The 20,714-nt window shown below is 41.2% G+C and overlaps 1 protein-coding gene across 1 annotated transcript; it reads right to left on the bottom strand.

Annotated features, from left to right (window-relative positions):
• Window positions 1-1,345: 1,345 nt before the first annotated feature.
• Window positions 1,346-19,110, bottom strand: LOC142391598 (ubiquitin-protein ligase E3A-like). Its single transcript, XM_075477455.1, has 11 exons — window positions 18,818-19,110; window positions 18,106-18,150; window positions 16,946-17,250; window positions 15,555-16,807; window positions 15,305-15,449; window positions 12,581-12,786; window positions 12,278-12,442; window positions 8,201-8,356; window positions 8,027-8,100; window positions 6,510-6,653; window positions 1,346-5,065 (listed from the first exon to the last, which is right to left on the bottom strand). Exons 1-11 carry the CDS (start codon window positions 18,892-18,894, stop codon window positions 4,945-4,947), a joined length of 2,691 nt encoding a protein of 896 aa, XP_075333570.1. The 5' UTR covers window positions 18,895-19,110; the 3' UTR covers window positions 1,346-4,944.
• Window positions 19,111-20,714: the final 1,604 nt, after the last annotated feature.

The following is a 20,714-nucleotide window of genomic DNA, read 5'->3' as shown; positions in this document are numbered from 1 at the left end:
CTCTTTTGACAGGAAGCTGTATGACATCCCATATTAGCAATATCATTTATGAACATTTTCTTACCCCCTGCTGCGTCCTGTGAGCCGAGTTCCAGCTGAGTTTTGGCTTTGATGAAGGTAGTCCGGCAAGTTGGCTGGGGTTTAAAAAATAAAGCGTTTTGCTTCTCAAAACAATATGCGTTCAAAAGAGTAATACATTTGCATCACAAAATCGTTGTCCAGGAAAAAGTCAGACCTCAAAATCGCTTGGCGCTATTTTCTCCCCCTTCGTATCACTGCGTGCTGCCGACAGCCGCGCCTGTTACGGTGTTTGCTGCTCGGTCTGCACGGTTTACACAGCAGGCAGTGATACGAAGGGAGAGAAAATAGCGCCAAGCGATTGTGAGGTCTGACTTTTTCTGGCTAACGATTTTGTGATGCAAATGTATTACTCTTTTGAACGCATATTGTTTTGAGAAGCAAGACGCTTTATTTTCGCAACCCCAGCCAACTAGCCGGACTACACAGGAAAGGACAGAGCCGCCTGTACTTCCTGAGAAGGCTGGGGTCCTTCAACATCTGCAGAAAGCTGCTGCAGCTGTTCTACCAGTCTGTGGTGGCCAGCCTCCTCTTCTACGCTGTGGTTTGCTGGGGAGGTAGCAGCAGGAAGAGGGACTCTGCCCGACTGGTGAGGAGAGCTGGCTCAGTGGATGTGCACAGAGCTGGACTCTCTGGTGACAGTGGCAGAGAGAAGGACCCTGGACAAACTGCTGTCCATACTGGACAACGCCCACCACCCTCTGCACAACACCTTCATCAGGCAGAGGAGTGTGTTCAGTGGCAGGCTGCTGTCTCAATCCTGCTCCACCAACAGACTCAAAAACTCTTTTGTTCCTCTGGCCATCGGGCTGTACAACAGCTCTCAGTGATGGCACTTCTGAATTTCACTGGTCACTTTATATTTCACTTTCCTCTTATTTCACTGGTCACTTTATATTTTTAAACTGTTTTTTAAATTCTTAGATTGTTTTTAAAGTGTTTATAATTGTATAAACATTTTTATCGTTTTATTATGTCTTGCTGGATGCTTGAATTTCCTTCGGGATCAATAAAGTATCTATCTATCTATCTATCTACCTTCGTCAACTCCAAAACGAGGCTGGAACTCGGCTCACAGGACGCAGCAGGGGGTAAGTCAATGTTCATAAATGATATTGCTAATATGGGATGCCATACAGCTTCATGTCAAAAGAGGCGAACTATGCCTTTAAGTGGGAATTTGTGCAAACAGCAGGTCATAATAAAGTTCACCGACATGACACCAAAAGACCTGTGGTCTCAAATCAGGATTACGAGGCAAAACATGTTGGGAAAAAAAAGCAGTCATCTTTATTGAGCATGTTTTCACAACACTGAACACCTTTAGCCTTTCATCGGTTTGTAGAATTGTAACTGTTGCGTCACACCAATTGATGAAAACCGATTCCTTTTCCAAGAATTGCTTGACTTCATTCTTCATCTTCAGATGGCGTTCGGGGCCCTTTCACACGTCCAGGTTGAGCAGCATGTTCGGCATTACGAAACAGAGGTACAAGTAACCTTAATCTTCCAGATTCCAGACTTCCGTTTGCTGCAATATCACCATGCCAGCTGGTTTGTTGATCATATAAACACGAATGCAGTAAGTGACTTTACAACACAAAGTGTGTCCACATTCTCATGTCTGGCTGAACCCGTGATGAGGAGAGAAATGAGAGAATGGAACAGAAAGAGGCTGAAGGTTGTTGTGTGCCCTCCATCGAGCTCAAAGGCTAAGCAGCATTTCAATAAATGAGACGGCCCGCTAATCAATAACTTACAAAGAAAGCAGGAATCTTAAGATCTGTGTAAAAGGCCACAAGTTCAATCTCCTACCAACAACCACCCCTTAAAGCAGAACTTGGTAACCTAGAGAAGAGATTCCTATCTACGATGCAGCTTTGGCTCCAAAGACACCACACCAAGCAGAAGAGGTTGTTGTGTGCACGCAGTCTAGTAAACACGGCAACTGTAGGGGAAGCAGAGACCGACACTGGTTAGACTTGTAGCTCTGACACGTTCTCGGGCCTGGTGGATTTTTGCAAATTGCATAAAAGCACAAGAAGAAGCCTAATCAGAGCCTAAACTTTTTTTTTTTTAATTCGATGTTGAAGGAGGCAGTCAGTCTTTGACTACTTATATTTTTCAAAATACCAAGTTCTTCTTTAAGCTTACATAAAAGCACAAGCATTACCCATTCGCAAACTGTTGTAGCTGCCTTAGATTTCATCACCCGACCAAAGAAACTTTATCAGACCATAGACGGTAACCCATGTCTGTACAAACATGGTCAGGTGTGAACGTCTGCCGTGAGAATTCAGACTCCTTGCAAAATGGATGCTGTGTTTTCCCAGTGCTCACTCCACCTGCTCACTCATTGCTGTAGCAACATCAGGAAACACAGTCACTACATGCCAGAAACCATCCCTGAACAAAGACAAGACTGTAGTGACATGTAGATCAAATGATGAAACCTAAGGCTTCCTCATTTCTGAGCCATCAGATGCGGTCGATATAAACCTTATAGGAGTTAACACCCAAGTCTTATTATGATGTTTTTGTCTCGTTTACCCAAATCTTCTTAATTTGGGAGCAGAATTTCAACACATACTATGTTGATACATACAACACATTTCTAGCATTTGCGCTAGTCTATGCCGCAGGTATTTTTCACTGCTCATGATAGCCATTGAATTCAATTCGTTTAGTTTTCATATACAGTGGAAAATAGGTATGATATTTATTGTGTTTATTTTGTCTTCACTTTCACATGGTTACATGGTTTAAATATTGGGGTAAACTGCAGCTTTATTTCTAAACCTGCCTGGACTTGTGCCGTTTAGTATGTTGTACTCTACAGACAGTGTCTAAGTATGAAATTGGCGCGTAATCAAAGAAAAAAATAAACAATGTCCAAGACCATAAAACTAGAGCCAGATTGTTTGTTTAAAAAAAAACAAAACAGAAAATCATTTACACCAATTATCTGAATCTGCTCACAAAAAATGGCTTACTTAATATTCAGCTTATCAAAGGTTATTGTACCTACCAGGTCTGTCTGTTCTGTGGTTGGATTATTTCACAATCAATATTCATATCAATAATAAACAAAAAAAACAAAACAACTATCACCAATTCAGGCATTTCGGTTTGCCTCGACTGACAGGAATTTGTTTTCATGTTTATTGAACGCAACGGATCCAGGACCAATTATGATCACAGTTATTTGTCCATACAGTACCATCTCCCCTTTAGCTTCAGAGGACGACATCAGTGTTATCAGTATAAAGTACATCGGGCCGTGACAGGTCTGGCTAACTTACAAAACAAAATAACTTACTGCGAGGGCACAATGTTACGTGTTAAACTAGATGATACAAGGTGACAGGTTTTTTTTTTGTTTTTTTTATTTAAAAAAGCAAAAGTAGATTTATTGTTTCTGCCAGGTCTGTATGCACACAAAATGACATTTACATTCATAGTATTCTTTGATTGTTGGTAAGGTAGTAAATGGGCTCATTTCTCAGTTTCGTTAGATGAGTTTTCTCTCCACATATTAGCAACAGATTAACTGAGCATAGATTAGGTTTGACATGGTAGTAAATTCTCAGTCCAACAAGTGTCCACACCAGGAACTAGGATGGTGTTGTTAGTTCGAACTCTTGACCTGTCAGGCTGCTGGGTTGTTAATCGACAGGTGTAACCACACTTAGGGACTAAGGTCCAATAAACTTAAAACTACAGAGTACCAAAACTTAACCAGTGACAATGAAAAGATCACTCCAAATGTTCCAGATAAACTGGGGTTCTACCAAATAAGAGCCTCTGCAGTGTGAGCTGAGCTTACCCCTGCAAGGCTGCGCCATCAAAACCAAAACACAAGGTGCTTACCGAGGTTATTACTTGTCTAATGGCTGTATACGTTGGCACAAGAAAAACTCCATGGCTGTATCTGAGAGTATCTTCAGTGGCCAGTCTACATGTGTAGATCACATCATTGTTGGACAACATGGTATTGTAGTTCCAACTGCACTGATAAATAAACACTGTTTTCTTATTTGGAACTGTCGACACAGGAAGACCAGGAAATAAAACGCTTCAAACAATCATGGCAACCCGTGGCCAAAAAACAAACATTCTGAAAATGTCTAAGTGCACTTACACAGCTCTGACAAGATTTTAACCTAACCTAACCTGCGGAGACCCCCCCACCCCACCCCACCCCAAAGAAATGGAAAAAGGCCCAAGAACATCAATGAAAAACAGCATTTTGACAATGTGCCATTTCGGACCAGGGGACAGTAATGCTTACCTTGATTAAAAATGCCGTTGTGAACAGAAAAAGCAGTAATAGTGAGTGGAATGGTCAGTGGGGAATACAATAGCGTGTAGTCAAGACTAATCTAAAACTGGATGAAGTTTCAATGATCGGATAGATCGGGGTTACTTTAGCATGGTCTTTTTTTTTTGTAATTAACTGGGTTTATATCGACTTGACACTGTCCCAAATTTATATTGATTAAGTGTAACCCTCCCCCTTTCCCGTAGTAAGGAAGCCATTACAACAGACAGGCATGAAAATAACCTTTTTAACCTTAAAATAAATAATAAGGAAAATGATCCTCTCTGTACATGGAAAAAGGAGGGGAGGCTGTCACACACTCACACAAAGTGGATATGGAAGTGGATACTTCTACTGATGTAGGATGATGCAGGCACAGCAGCAGAACTACTAGAGCGCTCAATAAGAACCACTTGTCCTTTCATTGTTGACTTTTTTTTTTCTGCTAAACATACCCTGGTCTGTCTTTTGTCACCTTTGTGTCGTATAAAGGAAGGGCAGGGCTCGATGGGCTTTCTGAGAAGGAGTCCGTTTGTAGCAGGGGCTCAGAGCATGCCAAACCCTTTGGCATAGGTGATGGCTTTCAGCAGTCTCTCTCTCAGCTTTTCCTTGCTGCAGTACTCGGGAAGAAGCAGTACATTAAAGCAAGTGTGAGACGTCGGTAACCTGCCGAGACAAAACAACACACAGCAGGTCAAATTATAGGATATATAATTTCCAAAGGGGATTTTTTTTATCCAGTTTAAACTGAGCAATTAAGTTATGTTGTAACAATGCGCTCAGCAGCTGTAAAAGTTCAACAGAGGAGGAAGTTACATTAGGTAGTTCTCTTGCATTGTATTGAGGGACTAATGTAATGCTAATATCACAGTGCAATGTTGTGTGCTTTGGCTGATGAAGGCAGAGATCAGTAAGGGATTAAAAAAAAAAAAAGATAAATAAAAAATTCTCTCACACACACAAAACCAGGTAGGTATACAATTCAAATTACAATGACCTATATGTGCCACTGAATGGGTGAGTTGGTCAGCAACACACGTGACTTAAAAAAAAGTGCAAAAGTCCCAACAACAGCTTATAAGTCTGAGACTCCCCAGCAGTTAATTAAGACTGAAGAGGCCTTCTGAATGAGAGGCGAAACGTGTTGAAAAACCAAGACCAGCTGCCTTCAAATTCAAGCACTTAGGGTCACCAGAGCTCGTGACCGTAAAAAAGTCAGTTGTGGTAAAAACATGGCAAAGGAAGGGAGGTGCATGTGATCCACAGCTTTCAACATCATTTGATTAAATATGATGGAGGAACTGTTGTGTGATGGGACCGCATGATGGATGGATTCTCATAGGGAGCCTGACAGCAGTAGCAGGTACAATGTTGCCCGCCATACCATTAAAGTTACAACTCGAGAAACATGGCAAAAAAGCAAAAGGCCCAGTACACAAAACTCATGGTTTGGTCTGTGCTTCAGTTTTGAGCAGAAGCAAAGTTATACAGTAAAGACCTACCCAATACATGAAACAACCTTTTTTGTCATTAACCTTGAAAACCGAAATGAAAAAAGAAAAAACTAAAGTGACCTCATGGGCCACCATTGTTGCTTTAACTGTTTATCAGAATCAGAATCCTTTATTGATCACCAGGGGGGAATTCTTTTGTTGACGCTGCACCCATTTAAGCACTCAAATGGAAGCATGATGACAACAAGACAACATTTTAATGAAAACAAATAACTCAATTGTCCTGAGATATCCTGATATGGAACTATGGAAGAAGATCTGACGCATTAAAAAAATGTTTGAAACAAAAGGTTTCTATTCTAAAATGCTGCAATTATGCTTAGAAAGCCCTCAACACCCAGCATTTAAAAGCAAAATTAAAATGTGTCTTTTTTTAATAACCATAGCTTACTTTATCACTAATAAGTGTTTAATTAGAGAATTAAATGAACCTCTTCAAAAAAGTGTAGGGTCGAAACAACCTCCTCTCCTTTACTTCTCATTTTGCTGTTGACGTAAAGAAACACGACACAATTTGGAGTGCTGACATGTGAAGGACTCTGAACACTTTCTGAAGTCGGCGCTAAGGTGCAGGATGATGGAATGACCCCGCTCACCTGTCTGTGTCAGGGCCATTCTTGGCAATGATCATCTTCAGCTTGCCCAGCCCCCCCACAGGTGCCCTGTCAGTGCCAGTGGTGAACTGCAGGAAGAAGCGCTTCTGCTCCTCACCAAATGAGTGCAATGTTTCCCAAAACTCCCTGCAGTGCAAAAAAAAAAAAAGTTCAAAATGTCAGAATGTGTCTATGTTGACATAAAAAAGACAAATGCAGCAGAATGATAACGACTCCAATCCTCATGAACAAACCCATTCATTTGTAGCTGTCATAACTCTTGACTGGTACATTACAAAATGCGTTATAAGAAGCATTTAGTTAACAATGAACTGATGGAGAAAGTGTCACCTAACATATAGTGGTTTACAAAATTATTTAAAAGTGATTAACGGGAAGAGGTGCGTACATATGTAGTCAATCGCCCAAATTCAGCACTTTGTACAGGCACCTTTTGCAGCAATTAAAGCTGCTAGTCTCTAATGGCGTGTTCCCACTATGCAGTCCAGTACGGGTCGGTTCAGAACAGTTCGCTTATTTCAGTGTTTCCACTACCACAAAAGCGTACCGGTCCCATGGAACCCGTTACCATTTTTGTAACCCTTGTGCTTGGGGTACCGAGCACACAGGACCGGTTCCAGGCTCTGCTCTCCGGTGTTGGTGAGGAGGCTGTGCAGCGGGAGCTCGATGGCGCTGTGCAAAACGAAAAAGTTTTCCAGCTGATAGCCGCAGAAATTGCAGAGTGGTTTCAATCGGACCGCGAGCCAGTGTCGCATTAAGCTGAAGAAGCTTGGAGGTGGTTCGAAATTATGGATGTTATTTGTCATTTGCTGTTGTTTGCTATTTACGCTTCGGCACGCACTCCGCCCACCCCTGAGGGTCCCCTTTGTACAGTGGGAACGCAAGCTGACCCCAAAGCGACCCGACCCGTACCGTACTGCATAGTGGAAACGAGGCTTTACTGTACATCTCTGTGAGCTTGCCACATCGAGCCGCTGGGGTTTTTGCCCATTCTTCAAAGCAAAACTGCTCCAGCTATTAAGATGAATAAGTTCTAGTTCAATCTACCGAATTGCAGCCTGGGCTTTTACTTTGCCAATTTCCGACCCATTAGATCCTTTCCCCTTAAACCACTCAAGTGTTGTTTTAGCATGATGCTGAGGATCATTGTCCTGGAAGCTGAACCTCTGTCTCAGTCGATGAAACTCCCCAAAGCATCATGCTTCACTGTGGGAATGGTGTTTTAGATTTGTTGTTTTTTTTTTTGTTTTTTTTTAGAGATGATGATGCTTGACATAGCATTTTCCTGGATTGTCAAAAAGTTCAATGCTTGGCTCATCTGAGGATCGACTTACAGGTTAGTCGAGTCTCCCAAATGCCTTTTGGTGAAAACTTTTGTAGGCAATGGCTTTTTTTCTGGCCACTCCTCAGAGGGCAAAAAGGGTGAATACGTAAGCACACACCACTTTATTTATGCACCGTCAGGGTGGAGTTGCTGATAAAAACTCATGGTTTCTTACTTGATGATCCGAGAATCTTTGTTATAACCGCCATCATATTCTGTCGTTTCCTCCAGTGCTAGGAAATCCAGGTTCTGCAGGATGGAACAAAGGGAAAAAGATTTTAAATTCAGCATTAAGTAGCCAAACATAGATTAATTTAAGCATAATCAAAAGTCTGGCAACACATCTCACCCTGCTTCCACAGATTAGGAGCTCAATTTCCTCTGGTCTGAAGAGGTATTTAAGCGGTGACTCGTTGGTGACCATGTGGAAGCCTCTCCTGAATGCTTTGAACTGTTTCTCCACACTTTTGTTCAAAATATATTCGGAATACTGTGCAACAAACTCCTGCAAAAACACAATAACATGAGCCGATGTTTTTTTTCCAATCAAATTCATCTTGATAAACACTACTACTTTCGCACTTTTTCTGATGTAACTAGCTTTTACGACTGTGTTGTTGGTACATTCTCCACTGAAACACCTGCTTCGGATCAAAAACACTGCCAGCTATCCAATTCTATTTTACTCTGGGTTTTTTTTTTTTTTAACTTGGCTGCGAGATGCAATACATCATTCATCTAAAAAGTTCTTATTGGATAACTACAATATGATTTAGCAGCAGTGCCTCGGGTCATGTCCAACCAGATCTATGGGTTTTTAAGTTTGGAAAATCTGCTTTTAAGCTTCAAATTTGTGGAACTCCTAACAAAGTCCAAGTACAATAGCAGGATATCTACTATTGTACTTTTATCATTTCATGATTCACTGATTAGGCGATTTATTTTTTAACTGCTGCAGACAGACGCATCAGAGTCAGTGTATCCGTTTCTGCAGAGATTATCTGGCATGCCTTTGTTTTTGCACTTCAAGAGTGTTTCATCTTGAAAGTTTGGGGTCGTCTCAGGAAATAAGTCATCTCCACCACAAGCTGGACTCCAGACACAGTGGTACACGAGACACTCCTTTGCAACATTGCTACCTTATAACCTGCATGACTGTTTCGTGTCAGACCAAGTAGATCTTAGCCTGCTGATTGCACCTTCTGATTCAACATCTTCCATCCTCATCGTTAATTTGGGAATATCGGGTCACAGGTCTTAGAGCCTGCTTCGTGCTGTGTGTGAAGCCAGAGGACAATAAGCTGCTAACTGGCAGGACACAGACAGATGACAACCTGTGCAGTTTTGCCTCCATCTGTTGTGGGTATGACTTTGGGGCACGGTTCTATTAACTCTACAGTCTCTAAACACAGATGCACAAGTATGAACACACACACCCCAGATTCTCACTCCTTACTGGTGTTTCATAAGACACATGACCAGCGCTCGAAATTAACGGTGTCCCGACGTCCCGGGGACCATAAAAAATTACACAGGGACACAACATTATCATATCTGGGACAATCGTGGGACAATGAGAAAAAAACTTAAAAAAAAAAAAAGTTATTATTATTAGTTACTTATTATAAGCCCCCTCTGTCCATTTTAATTGTTTAAAAAGCTAACAGCGAAAAATACATTGATGTTCATGCATGTCGGTCCATCAGTACAGAGCAGCGCATTCTAGAATGTTCTAGAATCTTTGGCCCAAGTCTGCCCTCACTTGCTAGAGTTAAAACTAACGCTAGTACTAGGTCTACTACGTGCAAGACACAGTTTACAGAATCAAATCATTCTCACATGCGTGACAAGAGCTGAAGACTGAAAATGTTAAGGTGGTTAAAACGGGCCGTGACGAGCTGTCAAAACGGCAAAACCGGAAGTGCGTTACTCACTGCGGCTAGCTTTAGTAGCGCCGAATTCTGAAAGCTGAAATTGAATAACCTCTCAGAACGCCGCTCTGAAGCTGCTTTTAAAGACTTCCCACCTATCTGTTTGTTCTGTTAAGTACTGTGTTAAGGCACGTATTGTATGGCATATGTGGTGTAAAGTTGGCTAAGCATTTGAGTGAAGTTCTTTTGATGGGAAAACTCAGTAGTACTGAGTCTGCACTACTGTGTGGTTGTCGCTTGGGTTTGTCGTTGTCACAATTCATGCAACACAACTCTTTATCAGCAGTGCATTTCTGATATCTGCTTTACAGTAGCTCTTTTCCGTTAACGGGACGAGAGCAGGCAAAACGGCAAAACCGTTTTGCCTGCGGCTAGCTTTAGTAGCATCAAATATTGAAGGTACAAGTAGATGAAATGAACATGAAAGGGGTGTTGTTTTCAACTATAGTGTAGTGCAGATGCTGTGAGATGAAACATTTTCTAAATGAGCTGTTTGGCTCCTTTAAATAAACAGGTGTCTATTCAGTGCGGTCGCCAAAGTTAAAAAAACTGGAAATGGAATAAGTCTTATTTTGAAGAAGATATTGTATATGACAGGACATGTCATTTGCGTTTTGTAACTTTTATTGTAACATTGCAGTTACAAATATAGGCCTAATACAATATTCAGATGATTCTTAACCACTCCGCTCAATTTCAGACAAGAGAAAAATGGGGACACTATTGCTTGCATTCGGGACAATACAACACAGAATTCGGGACCACTGGGGTACACAAAGAAAAAAAGTTAATTTCGAGCCCTGCACATGACAATTTAAAATAAGTAGATCAAATAAAATAACAAATGGGGCATAGCATATCTATTTTAGTTTAGTATTTTAGTTGTATTGGTGCAACGAGCGCGACCTGTCCAGGGTTATGGATGGATGGATGCATGGTGCAACAAGCTGTAAAATACTGTCACACTGCCTCCAAAAATGTTGCAAAATATGACTAAGCAGTTGCAAAATGGAGGCGCGCTTAGATCAACTAAAAACTATGTTAAGTTAGTTCAGAGATACTCATTGCGCAGCTCGCGAGCCACATGCGGCTCCTCAAGCTTTAATTGGTGGCTCGCACTCGCATAGTAGCTTGTAACAATATTGTAACAATAACAATACATTTTTTCAAATAACATACAGCGAATATGGCACAGTATTATGTATTTTTATTAATTTTGTGTTTTTGTAGTATTAAGTATTTTTATTAAGTATTAATTCAGGCTTAATGGTGTTTCCTAAAGGGGGCACACTGTTAAACCTGGCAACGCAGCCCGCTTAAACCACCTCACACTTGACCGCAGAGCACGCTAGCTCCTTTAGCCAGCGCAAGATGCAGGCACAATGAATCGGTTTTTAATTAAAAAAGGGCAAAAACCAGCACAAAAACCATGCTCATCTTAAATGTCTCACCATGATTAAAACAACAAACTACCAATACAACATGAAGAAAGTCAAGGACATGCATGCCAGCTTCCGCTCATCCCAGTATTAAGGTAAATATGGTCTTAATCTAACATGTATTGGCTGTGTTGTTTCTTTTTTTTGTGGGATGTTTTATATGTAGAAATGCATATTTGCAAAAGGGGACTTTAGTATGTTGTCGTAAAAGTGGCTCTTCCCTTGATTTTGCTCTGCCAATGTGGCTCTTGTGAAAAAAATAGTGAGTATCACTGAGTTAGTTTATAAAGCAGCCAAACAGGTGTTGAACCTCAGCTAGTGTTCATGTGTAGTGAGGGGAAAAGATGAGTGTGTTTTCGTCTGTGGCCAAGCTGGTCGAAGTTGTCAGCTGCAGGAGATAAAGACAATGGGACTGGCATTGATGCAGTTACAAATTAATGTCAAAATAGATGTGAAATTATTTTATTGTATTGTTTGTTGTTGTAAATAGTCTAATCTATTTGCTTCAATTTTTTTGCCACTGTCAAAGTCACAGATCGGATCCAGTTATTTCTGTAGCTTTACAGCTTATGAAACGGCAGAAGATGTTAGAAGCTGCTGACTGAAAAGAGAGAAGGATTCTTAGTGGAATGAAATGAAGCTATTCATCATTGCAGCATGTGTGAAACTGCGACAACACGGATAAGACACACAACTTTGTTGTGTGCGTGTTTATTAAAATACATTGATTTAGCAGATGTTTTTACCCAGAGCGACTTACAAGTGAGACGTATAGGTGATTATCGAGTAGTTTTTGCCCTGAATGAGCTTGCAAGAGGCTTTTAATTCAAAATGGCTTGACTATCTTTCGCAAGATATCTTTTGGCTCATTTATCGCTTTGGATGCAGCCTGAACATGCAGTCTTACTCCTTCCAGCCCATTAGATCACATATCTTTAAGATCTGCCACAAAATTTAGTCAATGTATAAATTGCAGCTATGGAATATGCTGCAGTCAGGAAAATGCAGTGATGGAGAGTTTCAAAATAAATGTGTCATGTTTTCTGTCAGGCTCACCTTTCTGTTTTCATTTGTGACTGGAATCTTGTCCCCATTTTCCCTTAAATCGTGCATAAGTGGGTTACCAAACAAGTCTGTCTGGGAGATCTGGAACGTGATCATCATGTCCTCCTCCACACTGCCCTCATACTCCAGCAACTCCTTCAGACTCTGGTGCAAAACCTTTTAAACACAGTTAACCGTGAGTTGTTATATAGCACTGCCATTTAAAAAGTTACTTCTAACTGCAAACGCTCAATAAAGTGATAAACCCTCCACATTAAAAAAAAAAGAAATTGAAACATTTGTGGTAACACTTACTGGGTTAGCATCAGCCAAATCCCTGAAAGTTCCTTTCTTGCCCATCAACTTCCTATACACCACCATGGGGAAGTGCACATCCAGGATACAGTTGTTATAGATGGCCAAACCGAGAACAATGCCAATGAGAGTGTACTGGCCGTCATTTTCAAATGATGAAGGGTTGAACCAAAACAGTTTGGTGCGCTCGTCGTATGTGAACATGCCTACAGGAGAACAAACAAATGAATGAGAGGTAGCTGGATTTGTCATCTTAACATAGACAACTTGAATCCTAAAGAATTTCCCTACTTGGTAACCACGGTTTTGCTAACAGACACTTTTACCCGTTGTTGACTGACATGGTTCCAAAAGTATTGCGAAACTATTCACCCTCACAAAGCCAGTACTTCGTACAGCAGCAATTAAAGTTGCAAGTCTCTTACTGTACGTCTAGATATGTACGTTGCCATATCTAGACACGGATTTTTTTTTTTGCCCCTTCTTCAAAGCAAAACTGTTCCAGCTCTCTGCTGGTGTACAGCAAACTTTTATATTCATGCCACAGATTCTTAACTGGATGGAGGCATGGGCTTTGACTAGGCCATTCCAACACATTAAAATGTTCCCCCTTAAACCACTTAAGTCTTGTTTCAGCTGTATGCTTGAAGGCAAGCCCCCATGCTAATCTCAAATGTCTTTAAGAGTGAAACAGGCTTTCCTTAAGAGGTTCCTTTTATTTGGTAGGGATGTACATTTCAAGTGAAAATACTGTTCGAAATCACAGGGAAATGGTTTAATTATTTTTTGACTAATAACCCCAATTGCCTCCGTTACAGAGACAGACATGCTTGGCCAGTACCCTCATCCCAATGCTTCACTTTTTAAAGTTTTGAAATGCTTTAATAACCTGGAATAAGCTGAATTATTCTGGATGTCAGTCTTGTTTGCATTTTTTTTGTAGAAGTTCCACACAGAAGTGTTTATTGGCTGCAGTCTTTTCCTTTGCACGTTTAGCATCTAGATACAAAGTTCCAAACCCTGGCTGTAGTGGAACACTCCTCTGTTGTTCTTCAGAACAGTTGTGCATTAGCTTGGTGCATTACTGCATTCTTGTGGTGGCAGTAACACATCACCACCAGCTGCCTGACCTGTCATAAGTTCACCAGGACTAAGCACTGTCATTTGAGAGCAAAGCACACAGTGAACTTTTTTTTTTTTTTAAACAGATGTATCAAACAGTTTGTGACAAGAATGACAATGTATGACTTATTTTGCACGATATTAATTATCGTATTGCAAAATAAATAAGCTTTGTGAGAAGGGAGTGACTTGCCGTAACGTTTGCATGTGTGTGCATAATATGAGCATAAGCATCTGTATGTGTTGCTGTGTTTATAAATAACATTGAGCCTGCAATCATAAATAGCAGTCAACACAAGGAAAAGCCGGTCAGCCTTGAAAAGGGAATTGAAAACACAGACAGCTCGCAAAAGCGGCAACAAATACATCAAGGCCACATTAGGACATTAACTTCCAGGGGAAATAAGACAAGATGTTGCAGTCCAGCTTTCACTGTGCGGTGGAGAGTGTTATCTGCTCTGCAGCCATCTGTTGGCTCAATGCTGGGGACTGCTCTGGAGCCCCTGGAGCTGACTATGCAAAGAAGAATGCGGCACAAGTTGACAAACGCAATGGGCAATATGCAAACCTTCCACTCAACGCAGGGGTGAAACAGCAGCATGTTCAGTAAGAGGCCTCCACTGCAGCAATGATTGGAACAGGAGATCTTTTTTAGCCAGCAGCAATTGCAATTCAAAACCGCTTATGGTTAATTACTATTGACTATTAATTACAAATTTAAAAAAAATACCAGTTCACATTCTGATTGAAGGGTTAGTTCGTCTCTTTTGACATGAAGCTGTATGACATCCCATATTAGCAATATCATTTATGAACATGTTCTTACCCCCCGCTGCGTCCTGTGAGCCGAGTTCCAGCCTCGTTTTGGCGTTGATGAAGGTAGTCCGACTAGTTGGCTGGGGCTTAAAAAATAAAGCGTCTTGCTTCTCAAAATAATATGCGTTCAAAAGAGTAATACATTTGCATCACAAAATCGTTGTGCAGGAAAAAGTCAGACCTCACAATCGCTTGGCGCTATTTTCTCTCCCTTGTATCACTCCGGGATTGCCACCTGCCGATAGCTGCACCTGTTATGGTGTTTCCTGCTCGGTCTGCACGGTTTACACAGCCGTAGTGATACGAAGGGAGAGAGAAACAGCGCCAAGCGATTGTGAGGTCTGACTTTTTCTGGGTGAAAGATTTTGTGATGCAAATGTATTACTCTTTTGAACGTATATTGTTTTGAGAAGCAAGACGCTTTATTTTCGCAACCCCAGCCAACTAGCCGGACTACCTTCGTCAACGCCAAAACGAGGCTGGAACTCTGCTCACAGGACGCAGCAGGGGGTAAGAAGATGTTCATAAATGATATTGCTAATATGGGATGTCATAAAGCTTCATGTCAAAAGAGGCGAACTATCTCTTTAAAATATATGCTGTAACTTCCCCCGTACCTGCATTGTTCGTTTCGTAACTGGTGTTTTGGATTTCCTGACAGTATTGTATGTAAAATAAAAAATATTCAAAACCATGATGGTTTTTCCGAGTGTATTCTTACTCTTTGAGGCAACTGTACTTAAACTGGGATCCGAAGCATAAATCCTAGTTGATGTGCTTTCTTACCAATATCAGGGTTGAAGATCTCCTCAACCACAAGCTGAAAGAATTCTTTGGAAACGCCTCCTTCATCAACACCTTGCTCTCCTTCAAACTCCACATACAGCTGCTTCTTCAAGTCTGCAGGATTTTCCATTGCTATCATTTCCAGCTACAAGAATACAAACAAATGAATCGCATCAGTGCCAACTACACCAAATGAATCAAAAAGGGACGGCAATTAAAAACTGTATGTATTAAACTTGCCCAAACATACCCGAACCAGAGCGTCATCAATGATGTGGTCTCTGCGCACTTTCAGCCTCAGGTAAGGGTTGAGCTGCTGACCCTGCACTAAGCTGTACAGTACTGTGATTCGCCGCTCGCTGTACATGCGAATGCGGTTGTCGTAGTACAGACCCAGGTTTTTGGTGACGGCGTTTAGGATGAAGGGGCAGGTCATGAACGAGAACTTATTTTCAGTCTCCACCTTGAAGAAAGTGTAATCTTTGTCCATTTCCAAAACCTCATTCAGAGGCTCATTGACAAACTCTTCAAAGGGAATGAGTGGCCGCCGGCAATCACTAGTGCGGATTCCCAACTCCGTCTCCAGTGGGTCCACTCGAGGGCCCTTCTTGTTCCGGCGTTCCTCACCCAGCAGCTCTTGCAAAGTGAGTTCACTCGACTCTGGAATAGGCTCGTCGTCCTCTTCTTCGTTGTGCTCCATGTCAAGGTCACCCCCTAGCACGTTTGCATAGTAAACGATCTTCAAGCACTTGGTAGCCGCCACAACTGCGTCATCATCATTCACCAGGTTTCGACTGTTAAACTCATTACTGATCACCTTATAGGTAATAAGCTGCTGGAAGGTCTCCATCATACGTCGGATTTGCTCAGCGCTATAGTGAGACCACAAGCGTGCCAGCTTAGCCTGAGCTGCAAGTGGGAGTTTGCTCATGGCCTTACAGAATTGTGGCAGAGCAATCTCTAGGTACTCTGGGCTGTGAAGGTTGCTGTTTTCCATCACTATAACAAACAAGTTTAGATAGTTTGCGTCTCTTGAATAGACATTGTGGTAAGTCAGGTCACACTCTACATTAGGTGAGAGGTAGACCAAAGCATTCAAAAAGGCAGCCTCTATCTTCTCATTGGACAGGAGGCGCTCGTAGACCCGCCGCACAGCTTCAATGTCCACTGACACCTCATCAGGGGCCAGCTTTTGGACATCGTTTTCCCCTGAGGAACCCTCCCCAAGCCTCGATGATGAAGAGGAGGTGGGGGAGTCTTCCTCCATAGCTGTAGCAGAGCACGCAGCTGCCTCCTTCTCATCCTCATCCTTGTCCTCATCTTTACCTTGGAGGGATTTCAGCTCTTCCTTGGTATGAGGTTTGGACCTCCGGAAGCTCTGCACCAGACCCTCAGAACTGGAGAAAACTCGACCTATTACCCGGATCAGAGGGGAGTAGTCCTCTTTCTCGCCGCAGATGTCTAAGATCTCATACACTTTCTCCTCTGTCAGGTAATTTACATCTACACACAGAAACAAGTCAGTTATGTTCAAGTGCAGTTCAAGAAAACATAGAAAACAGATCAAACTGTCCATATTAAACTAAACTATATGAATAAGCACAGCTCTACCTCAATCATCAACATTGCTTAAGTTCTCACCTTTGAAATTGTCTCGTACAGCATTGACATCTTTATGGTTCATCCTCCTATTAGTGCAGCCTGAGTTGCTGTGAGCGCTGCTCTCCAGGTAAGTGGAAGCAGTGCCTTTCTTTGAGGGGTGTGGGTCACATAGTTTGGCATTTCCCTTGTAGAGCTCCAGAGCTTTGACCGCTGCTGTATTATTATCCATGCGGCTGAATCCCACTGATGAGGCACACCATGAGTTGGAGCAAGACTCATTCCCACAGCCCTCTGTTAACTGGTGGTAATAGCGCTCTATTAGATGTTTAGCAGCTGCTCGCTTCCTGTGTTCAGATATAAAGCACAACGAGTTATAATACTTTTTAAATTCAATGCATCTACTGTAACAATACTAACTGCAATATAGGATGATGAAGAAGATGACAATGATAACAAAAATCATTGAGAATTAGTTTCTTGAACTCAAACTCAATACTGCGATGTCAAATACACAGCACTACCAACATCCATTAAATTTGACTTTCTTCAGTTTGACTGTTGGTACTTCTGTTGACATGAAGCACTCATGTTTTTGAATTTTCAGGCCCATCCAAAGCAGTAAGAGACAAATGAGATTAACAGAAACTTTCGAAAACTTCAGACAAGATATTCCACCTTCATTGTTGACAACTTTATCAAGTCTGATACTGGACATTAAGCGGCTATCATGACAACATCAATTCTGCAAAGTACAGAATAGAAAATACAATAGAAAAAAAAAATACCTGTAGTCAATACCAACAGATCTATGTCAACTTCTTCTTACTCGTCTTTTTTTTTTTTTAACCAACTTAAACAGAAAATACATGTAAATTAAATGTTGAGGCTTGATCTTAAAGTCCATTATGTAAATAATTTGCGAACACAAAAAAGGAACTAAATGGATCATTTCAATGAATGACTTTGAAAGTATAAAAATTATACTTTTACAGTTTCAAAACAGTAAACACGATGGCCTTAAAGAGTGCTTGTCAGTATAATGTCTAGATGTTTTAATAATATAATCACCATCAATAAGTGTATAAAGAGGGGGGGAATAATAAAAGACAAAGAAATAGTTATGCAAACCCCTTAGAGGGGATATCTAAACATAAGCTTAGAGGATTATAAATGCACAAATAAAAAGTAGTTAAACTTACATTCGGCTTGCTTCTGGGTTTTCTATGTCAGGCTCCTCGTTTTCTCTAAAGGAACAAACGACAATGAAAACAGGGGTCAAGATATGCTGCACTAATTTAAGCAATCCCCGTTGACTTTGTATTAGGTACATTGGGAATTCAGATAGAATAGTTCAACATATTCTAATCGAGAACTCTAATCCTCCTCAAGAATGATAAGAAAATGACAACCTTGTGAAAAGCAACACCAGAGTCGGTCACTTGCAGCTAGGAGCGACCACCAGGTTAGCTGTGCGGGAACTAGCGTCACAGTAACTAAATCATGTTCAAGATATAGCCTTGGTTAATAAGCATATTCCGGTTTTAACTTCCAAATATATTAACTACATTTTCAGAGGGGCAACGTGGCTAGTTAGGCAAACGAACTGTCACGAACCTGGAGATTCTGACGGTCCTTAACAAGCTAATATAGCAAACATCTAGCCTACTAGACGAATTTCAGCTGTTTTTCATGCAGAAGTTACGTTTCCAATGTAACGTACAAGCAAAATTCGTATTAATCAACCAGTGCTTTGTGAGAACTTTGACTAGAACAGAGATTAAAACACGAGAACATTAGTATTCATAGATCTATAACCACAGCTAGCTAGCTAGCTAGTTAGCTAGCTGCATCTTTACGTGTTTCTCCTAACACCCCCCGGCATCCCCGACTCTTTCCTCTTGGCGTCCCCACCTATCAGGTCCTCTTGCGGGGCTAGTCTCGGCCTGTGGTGTCGCACACTCACAGTCCTCCTTCTCGTCGGAATTCATACGAGACTTTATCCTCAGTTGTTTTGTTATCTGTTGCTGTTTATGAATGTTTTAGTCCTCTACAGGCTACATACAACTTTAAAAGCACGATTATTTAAGACTAGTTTAGAGGCGCCAACGCTATGTCTTTGCCAAACTTCATTCAAGGCCTTCTTACTGCAGCCTCTATCCTCCGTCTGAGATTTGCAGCCATGTTGACTTCACCAGGAGCCAACATCCCACAATGCTTTGCGCTTAAGCTTCAAAACCTGCTGGTGTGGATCTGGGTACTACAAGGAACCGGGCACCTCTGGTACCACCGATGCATCATGAAAAGCATTGCGGGGAACTGTAATATATGATACGTAGTTGATGCTCTTATTAATTCATTTTGCATACCTACAGTATTGTTATTTTATGTTGTTTTCCACAACAGGTTTAAAGTTTTTACAGTTTGTGTTACATCATTAGATGAGCCAAGGGAATAAGCTCATTTCCCCAGTAATAAATAGGACTCCACAATGATATGGAGGAGGCCTACAACTATGCTGTTTGTGACCATGAATGCGCATCTAGAAGATCTAAACAAGTTAAAGATTTTATTTATCAATTCTTTGTTATGTAGCTGGCGGAAAGAGACAATGCAGCACAGTGACACCACAAAGTGAAACTGGCAAAAGCAAATTAAATCAGTCATATTTTACATTGAGTTACAACCACCTTTCTGCTAAGCTGTTTACATAGAAGCTGATCATGTTGACTCTATTTAATGGTGGATGCGACAAGTTTTTGTTTACTCAATCTACTGATTTATTTAACTATAGTTAATTCCAATACCCACATACTTGTGAATGAGCACACAGTTAAGAGGCCACCTCAAAACTCTGTCTGACATAAATTGAATGCAGTAATCGTTGTTAACCCAGAAACTGCAGGATTGGAGTAATTGGTTGAATACGTTTTAGACAAAAACATAAAAAAAAAAATGTTTCATTTTCCACTGGAACTGCTGTCAGTGGAATTTATTTTTTTACTTGTTCATCTAATTTTCTTCCTTTCCTAGTTCTGAAACCACTTTGTATTCAGCACTCGCCAGCCTCACTTTAAAAACCTGTTCCCTTTTAGGCAGTGGATTTAATTTGCGTAGGTGGTCTTTCAGTGTGGCTTAGGATAGACTGCGATCAGCTTGCTACGTGAGTGCAGACAAAATTATCCAGACCACGTGGCATTCGTTTTTGATCTGAATATGTCCTTAGTACCTGCCTTGAGTGCTGTCCATCTGTCCCTGGATCACCCAGAATGCATGTCAACTCCAGATCTAAACCGGGATTTTGACATTTGACATTTGAAAATGACATTAATGAAGTACACAAGATTTGGGAGGTGGTTCCAGAACTGGCTGATCTGATAATGCTATAACCCAATTTGAAAAATAAATTAAATTAATATATGAATCAATGCGAGTGTTGTTTTTTTTTTTCTAGATTTGCAATGATTGTATTCTACAGTAATGTCATTATTATGATATTTTACTTTTCGTACAGGTCCTCATGTGCAGACAGTAGGGGTGGGGTGTTAACTCAGGCAAAGTAGTAGGCTTCGTGTTCACATGAACAGTAGTGGGCTTTGTACTGGATCTGGGGTAGATCTGAGTGGATCTTGTAACATCACGTCTGGGAAAGTGTCTGTTTTGTCCCTTGTCATGGAAACTGCTAGAACTCAGAGACTTAATTACTCAGCTCTCGCTGAATTCACACATATATGTTTCAGGCAACAATGATTTCACTTCTCACTTGAGGCTACACCTAACCAGAAGCTCCAGGACAACATGAAGGAGAATA

This window comes from Odontesthes bonariensis, chromosome 11 (genome assembly GCF_027942865.1).
Source record: "Odontesthes bonariensis isolate fOdoBon6 chromosome 11, fOdoBon6.hap1, whole genome shotgun sequence".
NCBI lineage: Eukaryota > Metazoa > Chordata > Actinopteri > Atheriniformes > Atherinopsidae > Odontesthes > Odontesthes bonariensis.
This window is presented reverse-complemented; position numbering and strand designations above follow the sequence as displayed.